The sequence below is a fragment of the Crinia signifera genome, chromosome 1 (genome assembly GCF_055691185.1).
Source record: "Crinia signifera chromosome 1, ASM5569118v1, whole genome shotgun sequence".
Lineage (NCBI taxonomy): Eukaryota > Metazoa > Chordata > Amphibia > Anura > Myobatrachidae > Crinia > Crinia signifera.
Window position 1 is genome coordinate 231,736,302 of NC_139217.1, and position 23,430 is coordinate 231,759,731.

Consider the following 23,430-nt stretch of genomic DNA (forward strand, 5'->3'; position numbering starts at 1 on the left):
GTCCGGCACCACCGGATACCTGTGACAGTCTTCACTTCCCCGGAGGGATTTCAGACTGTAAGCCCTTCCAAGACGATGGCCATCATCGCGGGAGGTCCTTCCCCCACGACCCCCTTCTGTAAGGAGCCGGTTCCGGAGCGCTCCCAGGGCCCAGGCAAACCTGGGGTTAAGCGCTGTGCAGCGGGTGCAGACAGACACCCCTGCACACAGAGCGCTGACAGGACGCGCTTCTGTCAGCCTCTGCTGCGCTCTCAGCATGCCGTGCTTCTGGCAGAAGCCACACGCTGGACAAAAACCTGCACTAACACTACAGTTAATAAAATAATAAAAGTCTAACTAACTAGCAAAAAAATAAAAAAACAGAATAAAAAAGCCGGCTGCTTCAGCAGCCTGTCAGCCAAGCACCCACTCCTGTGGGCACCGGAAACGAACTGGAGCATGCTGGGATGCAGAAGGGGAGGAGCTTTCAGCTAGAGGAAAAGCTTCAGCTATAGGTGCCTTGGCTCCTGCGGACCCTCCTACATCCCAAGGTTAGCCGTGTCACCGGACTGGACGAAAGAGAAAAAATGTATTGTGTTGCCCACCAGAAGCAACAGCAATTTCATTTACTAAATGGTCAGCCATCCACTATACACCCAGAGAGCTTATTAAAATAAAAAAAAATGAACCTGCTTATGTTATCCATGAAGTGCTTCTGAATTATAAAAATTATGTTTAAACTTTTAGGATTGATACATGCACCACTGGGTCATACCTTGAAAGCTGACAATGTACTGACTTATGGTGTGCCTTCAAAATAACTCACCAATAAGCATACACTGTAATTTAGGAAGTACTGTGCAAATAACGGTATTCACTAGTTCAAAACTTTGTCAGTGTCAACTGGAAACATGTTTGACTTTATATTTATACAATGCACTTGATGGAAAGAAGTCCAATGTGTGCTTGGATAAATTCTCCACTCTTTAGAAGGTTTTAAACATTTCCCTCAGTACTGCTACATACATTTATATATTGAATGTGCCGCACTTTGTCTTTACTTTTTTAATGGTTGGTAAGAGAACAAAATATGGTATTGTCACATATACACAATTCAAGGGGGTGAAAGTAGTAACATGTTATCTGAGGAGTCTTACCTGAGGTAGCCAATGGTTTGGAGACAGCAGCATAATTGAAGTTGTTAAAAGTAGCACCATATTGATTCTCAGTGTTCGAGCTATCCCTGCTATGACACCCGGGACTAGGGCTGTTTCGCTGGAAAGAGAATGGCAATAATACATAATGGACTTGTCAATATGAAAACCAATGTAATTCAATGTTGTTCTGCCCAAGCACCACAATGGGGAAGAGATGTGATCATATATCAGCAATGGATTAAGGCAATGTAACAATTTTTTCATGAGCATTTTAAACCGTTGCTCATATATGGACACGCCCAATGAACTATTGCAATCAAAAAGTGACCGCAATCACCATTGCAGATTGTCCAACATGATGGTCAATCTGCAATGAATTGGACTTGCAATTGCTAATGTATGGTGGTGATCGGTCTTTTGTGTGACCATTTTGAAATCATACACTCCTTCCGCTGCTTACAATAACTGCTGAAGAGATTAACATTAGGTGGTGTTTGGACATTTTCAGATATGAAGATCCAATGTAAAGAATAATAAAAATCTGCAAATGACTCTGTAGAGTATGGGCGCAGACTGTAAGATTGGGAAATTTTGCAACCGGGAAAGAAATGCAAAATTAAATTGTGGATTTAACATTGTCGATGTATGGACACCAAAAGAGACAGACTGTGGTTAAATTGTTTATATCAGAAAGGGCAATTTAAATATTTCAGAAACTGAAAATTTACTGTATAAACTGCAGACAATTATTCATGAAAGTCAGAAAATGGTAAGCAAAACAAAATGCAATAGGTTCTGTGGGTATAAAGGCCTAGTTAAATAGAATGGTCAGATAATGCCTGGACTGATTCAAGAGGTCACAGTGGCCAGAGAAACCGAGATAACCAGGAATTACAACAGTGACATTAAGAGCATCTCTGGAATATTCCAAAAGCTTGATGGTTTCACAAGTCCCATAAAGCTTTTAAGACATGATCTGAATATTCACAAAAAGGACTACATTTCTACCATTTAAAATGAAGAAAGCAATGAAATTACGATCATTAAGGCTGACACCTTAATGGATGTGCTCCTCGCACAAAACAAGGAAGGATGATTCCAGCACCAATTGGAAAAATAGAAAAGTATGGGAAAAAATCACTAGTATAAAGGCAACATGTAGATTGTTCAAACACTAGTTCAGAGTGCTGAATCTGCAGTTGATCACACCCTGTGGTTCACTGCAGATTCAGCACTGCCACAGCGTGAACCAGTGTTTGTTATTCTCTACACTTTCTTCCCCTATATGCCTCAATACTGTTGTCCTCCCCAATCCTTACTGCTGTGTGTTTTTCCCATTTGTGTTTCGGTTTTAAAGTTTTTTATTTAACTGCTCTTATAATACAGCATATCAAACTGTTAAAAGGATGGGTACTCTTTACCTAGCACGGTGCCCATCGCGGGCATTGAATGCACTAAAAAATCGGGTGCGACGCGACCGACGCGATGCCCGCGATTTCCCATAGGTAACAATGTTAAATTTCTCAATTGACCCGATTTTACTGTTCAATGCCTCAATTGACCCGATTTTTCCATAGGAAACAATGTTAAATGGCCCACAGAGGCCAAATAGCCACCCTGAAGTGTGAAATGGCCCCCACAATTGTTAACGCCACCCCACGATCAACGTGAACCCGAAGTGTGGCGAGCGCAGCGAGCCCGCGAGGGGCGGTGGTATGCGTCCTACGACCTTTTCATATCCCCACTATCCACGTCGGCGTGGAGTTGAGAATAGAATAGTGTGGCGAGCGCAGCGAGCCACCGAGCCCCGCGACGCACGCTTCGGGCTCGGTGGCTCGCTACGCTCGCCACACTATTCTATTCTCAACTCCACGCCGACGTGGATAGTGGGGGTATGAAAAGGTCGTAGGACGCGTACCGCCGCCCCTCGCTTCGGGTTGACGTTGATCGTGGGGTGGCGTTACCAATTGTGGGGACCATTTCACACTTCAGGGTGGCTATTTGGCCTCTGTGGGCCATTTAACATTGTTTCCTATGGAAAAATCGTGTCAATTGAGGCATTGAACAGTAAAATCGGGTCAATTGAGAAATTTAACATTGTTCCCTATGGGAAATCGCGGGCATCGCGTCGGTCGTGTCGCACCCGATTTTTAGTGCATTCAATGGCCGCGATGCCCGCGATTTTTTTACCTGCGATGCCCACGATCAAAATCGTCGGCGCCGTGCTAGGTAAAGAGTACCAAAGGATGTGTTAACTAAGCCATCAACAGGTTCAATTCCTGTTACTAAAGTCCTCTGGGATTGCTCCAGTAGCTGGACTGGTTGAATAATTCTGTTAATGATTTTACCAGCTCCCCTTTCAGCTTTTTTTAGTATCCTTGGATGTATTTCATCTGGTCCCATTGATTAATCCACTTTGTTTTGTAAATTCTGTTAGGACTTAACTGTGGCCCATTTCCCTCAAACATCCCTAAAAAAGGTGAGAAATGTAGGTACTTATGAGGGGATGCAGAAAACTAAGCAAATAGCTTAGTGGGTGCCCAACTAATGCTGCGTTTTTATTGCCACCCCTGCAAAATCCCTGGTTTTTCACGCCAGATTTTTGGCGGGGCACAGAGCTTCTCAGCTCAACAGACCCCCTTTCATACTGCACCTCAGACCCGAGAATTTCCCGTGTCTACCCCTTTCACACTTCTTTCCATTTTCTTCCTTCCAACAAGTGTGTGGAATTTGATTGGGTGTTGGGAAATTTGTACAAATTGCTTAAAAAAAATTGTTTAAAAACCAGCTTTTATTGGCTGGCTGTCACATATCACATGATTACATCCCCCAATGAACTTGCTTTTTTTTGCATTTTGGTGAGAAAAACCGGGTCTGTGCTGTTCACACTGCCATACACCCGTGTATTACCAAGGAAAAACCTTGCAAAAAACCCATGTCTAAAGGTGCCCATACACTACTAAGATTTATCTTCTGATCTGACTGGTTGGAACAAAAACATGGTAATGGATGAGTGACAGTTTGTCAGTTTTCCAGCATTTCCAAGCAAATGGTCAACTGTCATTTGCTCTCATCCATAACCATTTTTTTGTTCCAACCAGACAGATCTGAAGATAAATCTGCATGTGTATGGCCACCTTTATTCCCAGGGCATAACACCCGGGAATTTCACAAATACCCTTTCACACTGAGACAGGACACAGGAAATTACTGCTTGCCCTGGCAAATACCCAGGTTTTTGCGGCAGTGAGAACGGGGTATAAACATAAGTACCGAAATGTACTCAGAAAAAAAAGCAGAAAACCAAATTAATGACATGAACATTACTATACCTTTTCAACACGGCTTGGCAGGACAACACTGGCCAAAGGGATACTGACTGGCAGTTTGTTAGGTTGGACTGTGCTCAGTGGGATACTAATAGGCAAACTGGTGATTGTTTCAGGATTAGCAGGAGAGCTTCTGTCTCTTAACAGCTGCAAAATAAATGGAGGAGAGAATGATTAAAATAAAATCTTCAACTGCAGAACATGAAAATTTGTATATTACATAATGAAACTGGAGGCAGCACCCCACCTTGTCAGTTACTCTTTCAATTGAATTCTGACCAGCCTCAGGAGATGAAGGGTGTGATTCCTGAGGACTAAGCTGGATGCCATTCAAGATCCCTGCACTTGAGGACATAAAGCTGTTCTCTTTCACCACCTCACTCCTAGAAAATAGCAATCCATTACAAAGAGTAAAATTATTCCAGTCTACAAAGATGCACATAAGACCAGAGAAAACAATAAAACCCAAGCAAACATTGAAGTCACCTGTTCTCACCTATGATTTATTTCAGAGCTTCTGCAGTTAGGTGCTGGATCTTGATTCAGATGACGCCTCATTGCTATTTTGGCAGGTGAGTATCTGGTATAATCTGGTTGTGAATGACCATTTCGTTCTCCCTTGTGTCGTGATGCATGCATTGGGGTACACTGAACACCATCAGCATGCTCCAAATGGGAAGGTGTGCTCTCTTTAGAGCATGGCCTGCTTCCCCCAATGCGGCATGAGTGGTACAGTTCGTAGTGAGATGCATGACCATTGGTTGAGAGCTCTGGACTCAAGCCATTGGCGTTGGAAGTTTGAGTGGGAGGCAAACATGTATGTGATGCATCTGACGGGTAGCGAACACCAAAGCCACCCTTACAGCGACTGTTGCTTGGTGGTGGATCATCTGGCAAAGTTGAAGACTTCAGCTGAATCAGCTCATGTTGCCTCTGGAACTTCTCCAGCTCAACAATGCTGATCTGAACAACAAAAAAAAAAATTGATTGAGACCCAGAAAACCAGCTATTTGGACAACTACCATATCAAAATAATCATTAGCAACAAAGCTAGTCCTAACTACATTAATGGCCTTGGTAAGATTTTGACCATGTCTCTAGCATTGTCGTTAGGGGGAGGGGGGGCGAGAGAAAGGGTTCTGTGAGAAAGAAAGGTGGAAAGAGTCATCAAAGTGTACGTTTATCAGCTATATAGCCAAGTGCCTACCCCAAGTGTTCTAAATTACAAGGTTAATTCTCCACTGCTTAACAGTGTTGCTAAATATCTTTGGTACTAAAACCCTGAATTCACCATCTGTGGATTTGTCATTACTGCAGACCCACTGGCAATCATTAGGACAGCATCCTGCATTCCTCAACTGGTAATTTGGAGTGTTGGATGCAAGTTAATGTAAGTTAACAGTCAATACATATAGGCCCTTATTCAGACCTGATCTCAGTACAACCGTGTTCTCAAAATGGGCAAAGCCATGTGCACTGCAGGTGGGGCAGATGTAAAATGTATAGAGCGTTATATTTGTTATTTTGTTTCTGTGCAGGGTAAATAGGGTCCCTGACGGGATCCCGACAGTCTACCCCACATCGGTATCCCGACTGTTAAAACACAGACAGACTGGTTCCCAACCGCCACCGGCTATTCTCCCTCGTGGGGGTCCATGACCCCCATAGAGGGAGAATAGAATAGGTGGCGAGCGTAGTGAGCCACCATGCCCGCAGAGTGGCGAGCCCGCAAGGGGATTTGTTGCGCTCGCCATGCTGTTTGAGTCTGGCCAGTCGGGATCCCGACTGTCGGGCTAATGACTGTCGGGCTAATGACTGTCGGGCTAATGACTGTCGGGATCCCGACTGTCGGAACCCTATACCACACCCAGGTAAATACTGGCTGCATTATTTTTACACTGCAATTTAGATTTCAGTTTCAACACACCCCACCCAAATTTAACTCTCTGCACGTTAAATCTGCCCCACCTGCAACGAACATAGTTTTGCCCATTTTGAGAACAAATTTGTACTGCGATCAGATTTGAATAAGGGCCACAAAGTTCAGTGAAACTTCCAGGAACCACACTTCAGTTAATGAGGCAATAAAAAGTAAATGAAATGCATTAAATCAGTGGTTCTCACACAGTTCACGTTTTCCAGGACACCCGGCAGGCGCACTTATTACTCATTGACACATTTTAAAAGATCCACAGGTGTAGCTAATTATTTCACTTGATTCTGTGAGGAGACATGCACTGTGTGGGGACCTGAGGAACGGTTTTGAGAACATGTGCATTAAATGATTCACTATGGTAATAATGACTTTCAATCCAAGGTCAGTTTTTGTGACTTAGTGATAGAAAGTGCAATTATGGGAGGGCGTGGCTAGCCGGCCAACAGGGAGGAAGCCGAAGCTGAGAGCTCCCGTTCAACGCTCTCAAAAAATCCTGCTTTACAGAACTGCACCCTCCCCAACCTCAGCCACCCGTCGCCCCTACCTTCCTCCTGCACTCCGGTAGCCGCCGGGCGAGGCTGCGGAGCCGGGGAGTGTATCTACGCACTCCTGCAGGTTGCGGCCTAGCCCGGCGACGGAAGCCGCGGCCTCAATTTCGGAGGCAGAAGATCCACGGACGCCGCCGGAGAGCTCTTGAAGAAAACAGATGCCAGGACAGGCGCGGGTGAGTGCCCGGGAGTTACTCCCAGAGCCAATCACGGCACCCCGCTACCCCACTCCTCGGCACGCCGCACAGAGCCGCAGGGCTCCAGAAAGCCCAACCCGCCAGCCCCTTCGCCCCCCACGTACTGCACGGCGGGGGAAAAAAAAAAAAGACCTGGCTGTCAGCCCCACCACCCGCTCCCATACCTCCCCTAACTCAACACAAAGAACCCGGCTCTCTCCCCAGTGATAGGGAGACCCGGGCTGATACCCATCTCTGCGTACCTCTCCCTGCAGAGAGCACATAAGCCCCGGCCGCCATCTTGCCTCAGCAGCTGCCCTCACTACATCTGCAGCTGGACACCTCCTCAGCTGCTCCTACAGCCATCTTACTGGCTGCACTCCTACAGAGGTGATCCCACAGAGGAGGGAGCCCAACACCTGAAACACACTGCTGTGTCCCTGGGACCGGCTGTAACAACACAGGCAGACCCCCCCATATCTCTAATAACCCCACAACAACCTGACTTAGCTGGGGATACTTATGAGGCTACACCTACTACGAACATCAGTCTGAGACAGACACCTGGGGAAAAAGACTTCCTGCTTGCTCCCCACCAAACTCAGCCAATACTGCTATAAAGCCTCACAGCACCCGTGCACACTTACCGACCGGCACTCGCCCCCCCAAACCACTTCTCCTACAGCACGGTACACAGTGTACCCCTCCGGGCTCGGAGAAAGAGACTTGTACACCTGTTATACACGGCTACACTGTTGCCCTCAACTCACTACCTGCTGCAGAACTACTCTGACAGATAGGAAAGGAAACGACAGCCTTTGTCTAATTATGTAACCCATGGACTGACTCTCACAGTCGTGGCCCACCTATAATCCATGTAACGCTGTGCCTCATAGCACACACTCGATTCTTAAGGCCCATCTCTTCAGCCATATGAAAAGATTCCTGGTCTCTTCATCCATGACCCCCACTGGCTCATCTACACGAGACAACACTCAGGAAGGCAACTCTTCAGATTCAGGAGAATCCTCGACCCGCTCTGGGTCCAGACGTAGACACAAATCTACATCCACCACCCGCCAACCGAAAATGAAACCCACAGACATCGCCGCGGTGCTGGGCCCCCTGTTAGATGAAAAGCTGGCCGGCATCAAAGAGGCCATAGACTCCACACTAACACAGTTAACTCAACACTCTAGCCGCATGGACGAGTGATCGGCATCCCAGAGTCGATAAAAGGTCACGAACTACTTGACCTCCTTTCCAACTGGATCCCGGAACAACTAGCTATGAATCTGAGGGGCATGCCCCTGGCCATCGAACGGGTGCATCGTATCGGCCCAGACCGGAAAAATGCCTCTGGACTTCCACGTCCCGTCATCATGAAAATCCTGAACTATGCAGATAAATCAGCGCTTTTAGATCACTATCGTAGGACAGCGAACCTATCTTACAAAGGAGAACGTTTACTTATATTTCAGGACTTCTCCAACCAGGTTGCAGCCAAACGTAAAGAATTCACCCCTATCTGCAAACAGCTATTTGAAAATAAGACCAAGTTCTCCTTACTATATCCTGCTCGCCTGCGAATTTTCGAGAATGGAAAACCGATCTTCTTCGAAGACCCAGCTGCTGCACAAGCTCATCTCTCCCGCCCTGACACCTGAACTAGCCTTAGGCACAGCCACTTGTCACTATTTAGCCCTGTACAGTGGGCCACACTGTGATTGTGCTTCGGCACACCGTGAATGTTCACACAATGTACCTTGTGTACATTTTTTCTTTTTTTCTCTTCCTTTCCTTTCTTGTTCTCTTTTCTTTTTGTAATTGTATTTGTTAATGTTATGATTGCCTGCCTAGCTCTGAAGCCTAGATTCACCTCGGGGTGCTCTCTCTCTGCTCGCTGGGACGGAGAGAGGCCCTGCTTTAATATCCTTTCCACCTGTACTATGATGTTATCCACTGGCATAGGTTAATATAACAGACCATAACAATCCCCATCAAGATTCTATAGGGAATACTCCATTACTAGCATATAATATAATTTCCTGGAATGTAGAAGGACTCAATACCCCAGTAAAGAGAAAGAAAGTGCTCTCCCACCTTAACCGTCTAAAACCCCATATCTTATTTCTCCAGGAAACACATTGGACCGCAGACCCTAGAAACACTCTAAAAGCCCCCTGGATCGGGGAATGCATATCCGCCCCCTACACTAATAAAACCAGAGGCGTAGCCATAATATTTAGGAAAAACTTACAGTATACATGTAAGAAAAAATTCATAGACCCAGAGGGAAGATACATCTTATTAGAAGCAACTATAGACAATGTAGACTACTTGTTGGTTAACATATATGCCCCGAACACTTCTAACAAAACTTTCTATGCAGCACTTCTACAGAATATCCTATCCTGGGAAAACAAGAATCTGATCCTGGGGGGAGACTTCAACTCAGTCGTCGATCCATCCATAGACAGATCCAAGGTAAGCTCACATGCCACTGGCACGGACAGCAACACTCTTCTCCCCTTCTGCTCCCAATTAAACCTTGTAGACCCCTGGAGAATACACCACCCACTACATAGAGAATATTCTTTCTTTTCACACCCGCACTCAACTCATTCACGAATAGACTACATATTTACCTCCCAGCATATGCTCCCCAAGGTCACCCACACTTCTATCAAAGATATCATTATCTCTGATCACGCACCCATATCCTTAACCCTTCACCTCACGATGCCACAACAATTCTCAAAGAACTGGAGATTCCCTGCCTATCTCATACACTCCAAAGACTTCCTTCTACATTTAAAACACTGGCGCAATTATGCGACAGATAACGCAGTGCACGAAGATGACCCTTCGTTGTTTTGGGGGGCCTCGAAAGCGGTCCTTAGAGGACACATAATGTCATATATTCACTCTAAACGCAAAAAATTCTCAGCCCAACTCCATAGTCTAAGCTCCGAGCTCACATCAGTCTATAGGGCCTACAAACTACACGATGACCCCACCCATAGAGAGGCTTACCTCACTGCAAAAAAAATCTATGACACCTATCTCACGGAGCATGCTCAAACCCAACACAATTATCAAAAAAACAAATATCACCGCTGGGGCAACAAATCTGGTAGACTGCTGGCGAACCTCGCCAAAGGCTCACAGCCCAAGACCTGGGTTAGCGCCATCAACAGCTCAGATAGAATTATTACCAACCCTACTGATATATGTGAGGAATTTATGCATTATTACAAAACCCTATACACAGCTGACCCAGACAACGAAGCGGAGGGAACCTCTTTCTTAAATGAAGCCAATCTACCAACACTAACACCGGAGGAAAGAGATCTTCTGGATAGCCCCATCACTGAGGCAGAAATGATGGCAACTATTAAATCACTACCCAATGGCAAGAGCCCTGGCCCAGACGGCTTTGGCCCGGAATTTTACAAAATGCTCAATAGTGAAATAGCCCCCACATTGACTAAATTATACAATCACATCCTATCCTCTGGAGCCGCCCCAATTAGGTTCAATGAAGCAAGAATCATAGTGATAGCTAAACCAGGAAAAGACCCCTCGCTCACAAGTTCCTATCGCCCAATATCACTCCTGAACCAGGACCTTAAAATTCTAACTAAACTTATGGCCAATAGACTACAAGATCCCCTGGCTCGCCTGATCTCACCAGCCCAGCTAGGATTTCTCAAAGGCAGGCAGTCAGTACAAGGAATCCGCGCAGCCATAGCTGCGATCTCACAAACCTACTCCCAACAGATGCAAACTAACATCTTAATCAACCTAGACGCTGAAAAAGCCTTTGACAAAATTGCATGGCCCCACCTAACTAGAGTACTCCGGCATCAAGGCTTTGGGGAAACTTTTTGCAAGCTCATCTCTGCCCTCTACAACAGCCCCACAGCACAAGTGCTGGTTAACAACATGCTATCCTCACCCTTCTGTCTGAAGAGAGGAACACGTCAAGGATGCCCCCTATCCCCACTACTTTTTAACCTAGCGCTAGACCCATTCATTAGATACATCACACAGCTGCGAGGCTACTCTGGGATAACCATAGGCAACAGAGAGCTACGAACTATAGCTTTTGCAGATGACTTACTGATTTTTATGTCTAATCCAAACCGAGACGTTCCCCAGCTAGTCTCCGCTATTAACAGGTTCTCAATCTTTGCTGGCTTCTCGATCAACTTTGAAAAATCGGAAGCACTAGCCATGTTCGGGCGAGCGAGGTCCTGCCAGACCACCCCCTTTCCCTTCAAATGGGCTACAAATCACATCACCTTTCTAGGCATAGCCCTCACACCGCATACCCGGGACCTATATTCCCATAATATCACCCCTATCATACGCAAAATACAAACTGAACTTAACCTCTGGCAAGAATTGCCATTGAATTTATTGGGCCGCTGTAATCTGGTCAAGATGGCTAGCTTCCCCAAACTTCTCTATGTCCTACAAATGACCCCCCTTCTGATAACCAAATCGGACCTCACAACACTAAACGCAGCTATCTCCCATTTCATCTGGAACAAAAAACGGCCGAGAATTAGCTACAAGAAAATGACACAAACAGTAAATAGGGGAGGAACTAACCTACCCAATATCGAACAATACAATTTGGCCTGCCTTCTGCAACTTCGCGATAGACTGGATCACGACATCCAACATATACGCGGACGTAACGCTAGAGTCGCAACTATGTACTCCTCTTTCCCTCACTTACCTACTACACGCCAAACCCTCTACCTTACACTCCCGAACACACGACAATCTATTGCTGACCACAACTGTGCGGGCTTGGCAGAAGTCTAGGAAAACATTAAAACTTCAACACCACCATACATTATTCCTCCCCCTAGTAGGCAACTTAGATTTCCAAAAAGGGCTGGCTGTGACACCTTTCGCAGAGTGGAGAACCGCGGGCATTAGGACCCTACGAGACTTGCTAAACACCTCTAACAAGCCACTGACATTCGCGGAGGCCTCACAGAAATATAACATACAACCCCAACACAAATTTGCATACTTTCAGGCATCCCATTATCTACGATCTGTCTTGTCCGTGCTGCGGAACCAGGACTTTACAAATTCTCTAGACTCTCTACACCGCACCACATCCTACTCCACCTCTGTCATATACTCACGGATACGTACTGAACTCGACCCAGAGACGGAACTACCAGAGATAACTAAATGGACAACCCAAATCCCCTCTCTTTCTCCCGAGACCCTCATGAAAACCTTCAGCATTAACTTAAAACTTATCCCAGCAAGCTCTTACCAAGAAATGACATACAAAATGCTCCATAGAGCATACCTCTCACCTAAGAAAAGACACTTGATGGGTATTGCAGAAGGGACAAAATGCCCCAAATGCTCTACGGAAAATGCAGACATTCTACACTGCTTCTGGGAGTGCCACCACATACAGAAATTTTGGAATGACCTATGTCAATACAGCACCACAACCCTGAACATATCTTTTAGCTGCACTATCTCCTGGGCACTCTTTGGATGCCTAACGGACCAACCTCAGATCCCAAAATATAGCAAAAAACTTGTGGTTATCCTTTCTGCAGTGGGCAGGAAGGCTGTACTACAACAATGGATACATGACTCCGCACCTACCGTACACATGGCAACCACTAGACTCTTATTTCTGTTTACTATGGACTGGCTAGAAACGACTTTACATAAAGAAAAACTAACACCCTCCCTTTTCCAATGCTGGGAAAAATACATACAAACTCTTCCCTCCCACACTAAAACAGCAATACATAACTGTTTTCAACACACTACATGGTACTCTCACCAACTCCTTGCTAACCACAACCCTATTCCTCTTGACTGATCACCCTGAATTTCCCTATACCCTCATCTAACCTTGACTAGATGGATACTCTGTGGATGGATCGACGGCTTCTGGAAACGGGTAGGCAATAGGTTTTTAGTAGTAGTAGATGGTTATTGTTACTAATTTAAAATGAAAATAAGAAAAAACGGCTAGATATAAGCCCTAATTCTGTTGCATTTTGACACACGATTATTTGGAGTATCACTAACAGACAATATATGCTACCTTGCACACACCCGGCCGACAAGCCAACCGCTGGACGGAAACATACATGTGGCATATGTTGACTGTCCCTTTTTCCTTGTTCAAGCTCCCAACTACATTCTCTTTTTGGCTGCGTTAAATTTTTGGGATTAATGATATCATTGGACATGTTGTATTTATATGGCTAGAGTTTTAGCTGAAACCTTCAAACCAATGATTTGTATAACCAAACTATTACAACTCTTACTATGATGCCTAAAAATGTTTCAGTCTGTATTGAACGCAATGTGTTTAATATGCAAAGTTTTCAATAAAACACATATTGGAGAAAGTGCAATTATTCCCACCTGCAACTCCAAACAGTGTTTCTGCTTCTCGGATATCTGGTTCTTCAATGCCAATTTTTCCTTGATCAGATTCTCTAGGGACAGTGTATTCCAGTCCAATTTCAATTCTTCACAGCGGGCCTTCAACTTAAGTGGTTGGGGAAAAAAAAAAGTTTTGTGTTTCTCAGACATCTATACCAGCTTGTATTCTACTAGCAACCTTGCTTTTTTCCAGTTCAATTCTTTAACTTACCAGCTGCAAACTGCGATTCCTCAGCTCACCATTTTCCTGCTCCAGTTGACGGCTCTGTTCTTTCAGCTGTATGTTGTGAGCAGAGATCTCCTTCTGGGCCTGGATGAGATCACTGTAAGTCAAGGCCTTGACTCCCAACTATGAGGTCAATAATAAAAAAAAAAATACAATTACAGTAAATTCATTACAAAATAGATTACTTATTGGCATCTCACTGAAAAAGAATGTACATCCCTAAATGGCAGAGGCTGCTATACAGAGATGGTTTACTTGGACACTTCCAACTCTACAATGGTCAGTTAATCAATTAGTCTAACCAAGCTGGAAAGGCTAACCACAAAGCACAATCCCACAGTTTATTATTTTTGTTCTTGCGCCACCTAAATCCTCTTACAAATGTAAATCATTCATTTACTGTACATTTTTTATTTCACATAAACTGCCATTTAAATATCAGCACATACATTTATAAAACAAAAACGTATGTAAGCTTTAACTGTCCACTATGAAAAAAAAAAAAATGGATCTCCTGAATAAGGGGATTTATATCTTGCCGGTAAAATCCTTTTTTTTTTTTTTTAACCCATGGTGGATACTGGGACTGTGGGATACGGCGATCAGTGCTCTTCGCTGCCCTGTACACAGATCAGTCACCCAGTGTGTATGGGCCTTTAATCTATGGTGGACTGTGGAATGTCCCACTACAGTTGGGAACGCTCCCAAACTGCACTAAGGACAGGTGCCCAAAGCTGTATTGGCCTAGGTAAAGGTGTTTAATTGTAAAAAACTTATCTGAAGAGTGGGCAGAAGACCACGGAGCTACCATGAAAAGCTCCTCCAAAAGAAGCCCCATGACATGTCGCCCAAGAAGGGTCAACCGACCCTCCAATTTCTGGAAGGACTAAGTTCTGAAGGGTCAACTGACCCTCCAATTTCTGGAAGGACCAAGTTATATGCACATAAACCCAGAGTGTTGGCACAAAGCAACCAGAAAGTCACCAGAGGCTGAGGATTACACAGTTGGAACCACAATCTTCTGATTGATACGGAACTTGGAGACAACCATATGGAGATAGTCTAGCCATAGTACAGCTCAATTCCAATTGAATCCAAGAATGGGGCTTGTGAGACAATGCGCTCAAGTCGGAAAAAGATATGAGCACAGGGATAGTAGGTCTGGATGAAGAGGCAGGTGTTATGGGGGCTCTATATAATAGGGCAGCATACCAGGCACATTTTAGTCAGTCTGGAATTACCAGAATGGCAGTGACATCTTCCTGCCTGAAGCCGTGAAAGACTCTTTGTAAGAAAGAGATTGAGATAAGTGCTACAGCATGGTAAAAACACCAGAGAGCCACAGAAAAAGTCTACAATTAATGCAGCTTGGTCCCTGGACGCATATTGAGGAAGCTTTTGGTTGTGACAGGAAGCCATTAGATCTCCGTTTGGCAGTCCCCATTGGCCACTAGAAGATGAAAAACTGTAGGATGAAGCGATCACTACCCAGAATGGAAAGCCTGCCAGCTGAGAAAATAGCACCATGGCATTTATGGAGAGATTTGCCTCCTGCGCTGACCAACTACCTTGAAAGGAATAAACAAGAAAAAGGTTGAAACTCCTGCGCAAGCTCCTACCGCTGAATAACAATGGAAAATAAAAACGATGTGATTACTTTGTATAAAATAAAAGGTACTTATGTATTATCTGGGCTCCCATGTTAAATTCACCCCATTTTTTTCATACCCCTACTATCCAACTACGCATGGAGTTGATTTTATTTAGTGTGGCGAGTGCAGCGAGCCACCGTGCCCGAAGCGTGGCGAGCACAGCGAGCCCCACGGTCTCATAAGAAAAACGGGAGCCCAGATATTACATAAGTACCAAATAAAATAGTATGTTTATTTACTACTCCCCACAGGGTGTATTAGTAACCAGTGGTGCTTTATACAAAGAGGGTAAAGGTATCAAAAGAGAAAATAGTGCGGCCTAATACCGGTATACATAGACAGGACAAACTGACAGAAAAACAAATAACATATCTATAGCTGTAATCCAATGTGGCGTAGAATGTCCAAATTGCAAAAAAACTTCCACAGATATGGAGTATTGTACATGAAAAATATCCTGCAGTTCAAATCCCAAAAGGGAGGACAAGAGTTACTGTGTATCCAGATACCCAGGTATCGATGACATCTGCCAGCAGAATCAGCCCCTGCTGTGGTGCACTGGGAACAGCTAGGAGGTCGATCCCTCTGCGCTTCTACGCGTTTCACCTGTCACACAGGCTTCGTCAGGAAGAAATAGCAGAGGAATGGCTCCTCGTGACTGACCCCCAAGCACACACACTGGCATCATCTATGGTAAGAATGACCCAATCCTGGATCATGAATGGATGACTATTGCCCATATGAGACAACTGTATCCACCACAAGAGCGAGAGACAAGTCTCCCTGCACAGAACTATAAAGGTGGGACTTGATTTAAAGAGGCTAGTGATTTCATGCCATAGCAGCTCGAGCCATGAGTATTAAATTGTCCAAGTAGGGATGCAGCCCCCCTCCTTGAGATAACGTTTGGCCACCATGACCTTGGTAAAGACTCTCTGCGCTGTGTAGAGTTCAAAAGTTAGGGTCCTCAATCGGTAGCCGTTTACTTGCACAGCAAAGTGCAGCTATCGCTGGTGATCTGGCAAAAAAATGCAATGTGGAGGTAGATGTCCTTAGAACCCAAAAAGGGCCATGAAATCCATTGGTTCCAGAGCTTGTATGATGGAACAAAGACTCCATCCTGAATTTGGGAATGTAAAGAAATAGGTTCTATTTTCAAACATTAAGTAAAGGAAGGAATAATCCTTAGGGATTTTGAATCAAGGACAGATTTGTATAAAAGCCTACTGGCAAACTGGTGGCATAAAACATATTACACCGATGAGTCTAGCCAAACATTGGCTAACTGCAGGTGATGACCACCCACCCTGGTAGAGTCCAGCTGGGGACTACAGCTGTCATTATGCAAGTTTGACTTAAAATTAAAACCTTGGTATTGACAGGTTTGGATTGCACCTGAGAAGAGGACTGCACTCTCATTTTGCACAGGGAGCAAAAGGAACAAAAGGAGGGCTGGTTGGCTTTTGTTGCTGCTGAAGGAAGAAAAGCAGTCTTCAAAGCGACAAAAGTGGCTGCAATTTTGTCCAGTTTCTGACCAAAGAGAACACAATTTGAGCTGCCTGTGGAAGCTGAAATCTTAGATGCAAAAGGTAGCAAGCCAACTGGAGGCCATCCTGCCAGGGAATACACCCAGCTACCTATGGCCATTGAAATCTTTGCCAAAGTAAAATCTGGGCATATGGCTGCACCCACATGGTGAAGCACTGACTCCAACAGAGCAATGTGAGCATCCACATTGATTTTTTTTTTTTATGACGTTTTTATTTGTTAAGGACAACATCCACATTAAACTTATGTTATCCATCTGGCATTGGATAGAAATATGATATCAGTCAGGACAGGCAGTGGCAAAACTGCAGAAATTCCTTTGTCTTCAGAATCTTTAATTCCAAACAATTACCTTAAATTGTCCACACTGATTTGATTCATGTAGTCATCCTGGTTGGAAGGTGTATTCACCTCAGCGGTCTGGGAACAGATGTCCTCCTCTGAGGAATCTTCCAACCAGGAATAGTTTGTCTGCGTAAGAGAAGCCTTCCATCTGGGGTTCTAGTGTGTGGCTGTGGAACCTGAATCAAATCATGCAATGAATGTAAAAGGCCCTGTATCCAAGCTGGCTTCATGCTAGCCTGATGAGGGAAGTCAGCCTACTGCTGTTTGAGCTGTGCAAGACACAGATGATTTTGGAAGATAAGTGTCCGCCAGCTGAGAAGTCAATTCCAACATTGCCGAGGACAAGACCACCCAGTCCAACTCTGGCGGGGCAGACCTCACCGGCATTCATAAATCAGGAATCACAAAGGCCCATGTGAACTAGTGCTAAACAGAAAAAGTTCTCCTAGCAGGCTGAAGTGTAGGAATGCAGCCAGGGCCTGCTTCCATTGTATAGTTTATGAAATTTTACTGTAAATTCATGTTTTTATTGTTATAGTGTATTGCAGGTATAATTCTGTGTGGTATGTGCATTTCATATGTATTTGTATATTTAGGTTAGTGAACAAAAATTTGGGTACAAGTCTAAATACCTTATATGGTTGGGATACAGAAATATGTGTATCCCTAACACCTTAAGGTTCTCTCACATATATGTAATAATATCCTTTCATTAAAATTATAGGATGTGTGGTCTTAAATATAGGAAGATGCCCAATACTCTGTAGATCAAACAGATGTAATATTCTGCCCCTATAGATTAGTTCCTATAAAAAAAATGTGCTGGTGTCCCCAGTGTCTTTTTAGCGCATGAGCGCCAATCAGCTGCCTGTGAAACACAGACATCGTGGTAATCCCAGGTAATTCACATTTAGCTATATATACCCCTCCATTATAGGTCACCTCATCTCTGAACCCTAAGGAAGTAGCACAATATAGTAAGGGATGAACCGGTTGGGTTCGTCTCTCCACCCCCGCTGGCATCAAAATCAGATAAGCTTGATTAATCTTAAACTATGCTTTTCTAAACAATAAAGAGTCACAGGGTGGCGTTGTATGCCTATCACACAGCACATAAGAACTTTTAGTGTGTAAATTAGCACAAAGCGATTTTTAATTAAGTGCACACTATTAATTTACTCCTTATGAAACTTCTTTTCCCTGGTCGTATGCTTCTGTGAGTCCATCTGATGGGAAAATGTGGAAGAAGGGAGGAGACAAAGTATTGAAAGACACTGCTACAAGTGAAAATTGTCTTTCATTCTTGGTACCGGGGCCGGATTAACAATGGGCCTGATGGAGCTGTAGATCCAAGCCCACTCTCCAAATAGGCACATTTTGTAGCTGAGGGCAGGGACTTTCCAATGAGCCTGGCCTCATGTCGCTAGCCCCCCAGAAACCAGAGATACCGCTGGGCAAAGCTGGAACGTTTTCCCCATAGGATAACATGGGACCCGCTAATTCCGACCTCCACCCGGTTCCAACGGCTGCCAGTTCCCCCTCCGGCATCACAGAAGCTCGAGGTTGATCTCAATCTGATACCATGCTGGTCCATATGGATTAATTGGTTCAAGAGATATTGCGGGTAAACCAATTTTTTTCATTTCTGAAATGTTAATTTCATGGCAGATTTCTCTGGAACCAAACGGCCCAGTTTCAAGTGACTAAAATCATTTGAAGCGCACGTAAGTGCACTTGCTTATTTAAATAGCGGTATGTACATGTTCAAGTTTGATTCTGCACTGCACTTTTGTACACCGGAGCTCAGCGAGCTCTCCCAGACACGCAAGTGCACTTGCTTATTTAAATAGCTGTATGTACATGTTCAAGTTTGATTCTGCACTGCACTTTTTTGTGAGATTACATGCTTCCAGCTGTCCTGAGGCAGGGGCTTCGGCTCCGAAACTTGTTGACACTCTAGGCTGAAGTTTTTATGCACCATGTTTGTGTGTTTACTTGGATTGGATTGAATACAAAGTTTTTTGCATTTTTACTGAGAGTGCCGCCTCCTGTGACTCATTTATTTGGGTAACTCGCCTATATATAAATAAAACAAGGAGGAGCACTCCATAGTGTAAAACCACAAGTATTTTAATGGGCAATAAAAAGCTCCCAGGTTGCAGCCGATAATTGCTCGTACCAAAGAACACTGCTGTAGACTGGTTACCACAAGATATCACACATGGACCATCAAGGCACAATCTCCTACCACCTCCGGAGCTCTTCACAGAGCAGTTAACCCTTCCGGTTTATTAATTACAGAAGACGTTTGTAATTTATACACCTGTATCCCCCCACCAGGCAGGGCTACGGGCGGTCAGAAGATTGTAGACAAATAACACCAAGTACCATGGCCCTGACCTAGATTTCTTCATGGAGTTGTTGGAGCAAGTCCTTAGTAAAAATGATTTTTTTTTTGTGACGGATCCTTTTACCTGCAGACAGAGGGCATGGTGATGGGGTCCAGTGTGGCCCCGTCACTAGCCAACGCCTACATGTTGGAGGTAGAGAGGGACTTGTTTTTCAGTGATAGAGCTGTTGAACAGAACATCCTGAGTTACCACAGATATATAGATGACATCTTGATCCTGTGGACTGGTACAGCAAGTGAATTCAGCCGTTTGATTGACACACACAATCTTACTAATAGTCCAGTGAAATTTACATATACCATCAACCAAGATGCAACTAATTTCTTGGATGTAACGATTTCCAAAGGTCCAGGGTGGATACAAACTGGCTATACCGTAAACCTACCGACAGAAACAACTTTGTATTTGCCAGTAGTGCCCATCCGATACATAGCAAGTTGTCCCTCCCTTACAGCCAGTTTTTAAGAGTATTAAGCATAGTCAGCAACCCCACAGAAGCCAAAATAGAACTGGATACTATGAGGTGTAAATTTTTAGCAAGGGGTTATGACATCAATACTTTACAGTCACAATACAACAAAGCCCTGATGAAATCCAGAGGTGATCTCCTACGCCCAAAAAATCCGGTTTCAAAACACAAGAATAAACTTATTTGGGTTAATACTTTTACCAACGAAACTCCCAACAGGGTCAAGAAGGCCAAAAAATTGTGGCCAATCATAAAAAGTCAGACCCTGATTTAAATATGGAAAAGATCTCATTGATGCCGGCCTACAAGAGAGGTCGGACCTTGAAAGACCTCCTTGTTAGGACAGATATCATAAACCTAGGGAAAAAGTCTCAAAACCAGGTTACTAGGTAAAGTGAAAAAGGGTTGCATTAAATGCCCAAATTGCACTACGTGTAGCATTATGCAGGCGGACACAATGTTCCCCCACCCTCACTCCGGGATGAGAATCCCCATCAAATTCCATTTGTCATGTACATCTAACTTTTGTTGTGTACCAAATTTTTTGCCCCTGTTGTTTAGTTTATGTGGGTAAAACAGAGCGGCCCTTTAAGGAAAGGATGGTGAACCATCGCTCAACCATACGAGCTGCCATCAAAAAGGGAACAAGTGACCAACCGCTAGCTCGCCACTTTGCATTACAGCAACATGCTCCATCAACAGTTAGATACACGATCATCGACCAGGTACCCCCTTTACCTAGAGGAGGTGATAGGGGTAAGAAGCTGTTGCAGCTCGAGGCCAGATGGATTTTTCATTTAGATACCCGGGGCCCCTAAGGGTTTAAAAGAGCAACTGAGCCTTAATTGATTTTGTAAAATACACTCTTCAATCGCTTACCGACTGGTGCATTTGCAATTGAATCTTATTGACATGGCCGTCAAGCGATATACACTAGCAGGTTATAGAGTGTTAAATATGTATAAATTCTTCCACTACAGTCCCATTCATTCTCTTCTTAGTTCCCTGTGCTAAAGTCCACCTTTAAGTGCTTTTTATGTATGATATACATTTTTCAAAGGATATATGCACTGTCATTTTAAGTAGGTACTCTGCTGCATTATGTTTTTCGTTTTCACCTTGTTTATTTTTTGTGAAGTGTTATCATGAGTTTGCGGCACAGTCAGCGGCAATACCTACCCAGTATGTTATTACATTTAGTATATATGTGGTCCACTTTGATAAGATTATTAGGTTATTAAGCTATTTTTGCATCAAGCTATTTTTTTTGTCAATTTAACTGTATTCATTTACACAGAATCACACACTGTTGACCGGTAACCACGGCAACAGTCTCCCTATCAGTTACGTCATGCCTACCCGCCGAAGAGCAATGGCCGCTGTCCTAGCACAAACTCATGGTTCTGCTCTATTTCTAGAGGTGAGTGTACACTGTTATTTAATGCAAGCGGATTTGATAAAAGCCGAAGTAAAGGCTACGTCAACCAACATCCTGGCTATGTAGTGTTTCATTGTTTTCTTAAGTCCCGAGTGCCACGTTCTTTCTGTGTATCTATTCAGAGTCCTGCTTCGGCTGGACCTGCTCTGAAGGCACCGGGCATTCATCTACCTATGGAAGAGAGTGCCAGCACCCAGACGCATTGCACTCTATGGCTGGAGGGAGTGTGCATATATATCGTCCGATGCTCTCAGTGCTAGCGATACATTGTCGGCACTGCAGCCCAAAGTCTGCAGCCGCCGCTGGAAGGTAAGTATATCTGCAGCTTCTATTTTCCCTCTTTTCTGTGCCAGGCCCTTGCATATGCCAACCTCTTTGCCATTGTCCACCCTATACTAAATCCTTTTCATTTTTCCTATACCAGCCCCCTGCCTTTTCCAGGCATATATAATTAGTTGAAAGTATTTACACAAATAAAAGACACACCCATGAGAAAACCGCCCAAACAGAAAATTGGTCACCGCCCCCACATTATTAGGTGCTGGCCACAATCACTATGCTGGCCACAATCACTATTATAAGTATTGCGGATTTATATGGAATATTAGTAATTAACAAAACAGCTCCGTTGAAATGCAGGTTGATCAGAGTATACTCGTACCTACCAACCTTACAAATATATTGGATGTCGTGATTGCATGCACTACTCACTTATTATTACCATTATGTAACAATTTTACATATCTTCATTTGTCACTTTTTTTTATGTCTTTTTAATATTAATTCATTCACTTTTAACATTTGTAGATCGATCACGTGTATGTATTTGGTTGCTAAGAAACATGCCGTGTTTTGTGATGACGCAGCAGTCTGTGCACCAGACCTCTTGGAAGTGTCCGGAAGTAGCATCTGATCCTTAGAAACATTGAAACATAGAATTTGACGGCAGATAAGAACCATTTGGCCCATCTAGTCTGCCCCTTTTTTACCCTTCAGGTAAACTCAACCCTTTTTAATCCTTATTTCTTGATGTATCACTGTCTATTTAACTTGGTAAGTCACACGTTTGTTTATTCCACCATTCTTGATAAAAGTGCACAGGGCACTGAAATGTTGAAAACTTCCTTGTGGTATCTGTTGTCGGTACTTATGTAATATCTGGGCTCCCGTTTTTCTCATGAGACTGCGTCGCCACGCTTCGGGCACGGTGGCTCGCTGCGCTCGCCACACTATATAAAATCAACTCCATGCGTAGTTGGATAGTAGGGGTATGAAAAAATGGGGTGCATTTAACATGGGAGCCCAGATAATACATAAGTACCCTGTTGTCTTTGAGAGTCCGAGAGTGCCACCAGTGTGTTACATGGATATACCGATTTAGCTGAAAGGCAGGTCATTTATGGAAAGCACCGGGCAAATACACCGCTTCAGCATTATGAGTGCCGGCCAGCCACCACAAGCTAGCTAGATAGATACACATATACATACACATATATACAGTAGTCCTTGCCCAACACAGCAAGGACTACTGCAAAAGGAAAAAAACAGGCAGACAGAACTATGGCAACTAGATTGTAATACAGTAAGCAGTATATGGAAAAGAACAAACTGCAACTACTCTACAGACCCTTACGTTACCAAATGCATATGCGCACATTGGGTCCCAACCATCAACACAGAAGTGGGGTGGACAATACAACCTAGAATACCACCTAGAACCAGAGTAGCAAAGTATATTGGAGCAAAAAAGGTGTACCCTCCCG

The 23,430-nt window shown here is 44.1% G+C and overlaps 1 protein-coding gene across 3 annotated transcripts in view; it reads right to left on the reverse strand.

Moving 5' to 3' along the window:
• DOT1L (DOT1 like histone lysine methyltransferase) overlaps window positions 1-23,430 on the reverse strand; it is a 159,281-nt gene that overhangs the window by 43,286 nt on the left and 92,565 nt on the right. For all 3 annotated transcript variants that reach the window (XM_083179415.1, XM_083179416.1, XM_083179414.1), the window contains exons 18-23: window positions 13,790-13,927; window positions 13,558-13,683; window positions 4,962-5,428; window positions 4,713-4,848; window positions 4,469-4,612; window positions 1,137-1,254 (exon numbers count right to left, since the gene is read on the reverse strand). In XM_083179415.1, coding sequence (XP_083035541.1) covers window positions 1,137-1,254; window positions 4,469-4,612; window positions 4,713-4,848; window positions 4,962-5,428; window positions 13,558-13,683; window positions 13,790-13,927 — 1,129 coding nt within the window. The remainder of the gene's footprint in view (window positions 1-1,136; window positions 1,255-4,468; window positions 4,613-4,712; window positions 4,849-4,961; window positions 5,429-13,557; window positions 13,684-13,789; window positions 13,928-23,430) is intronic.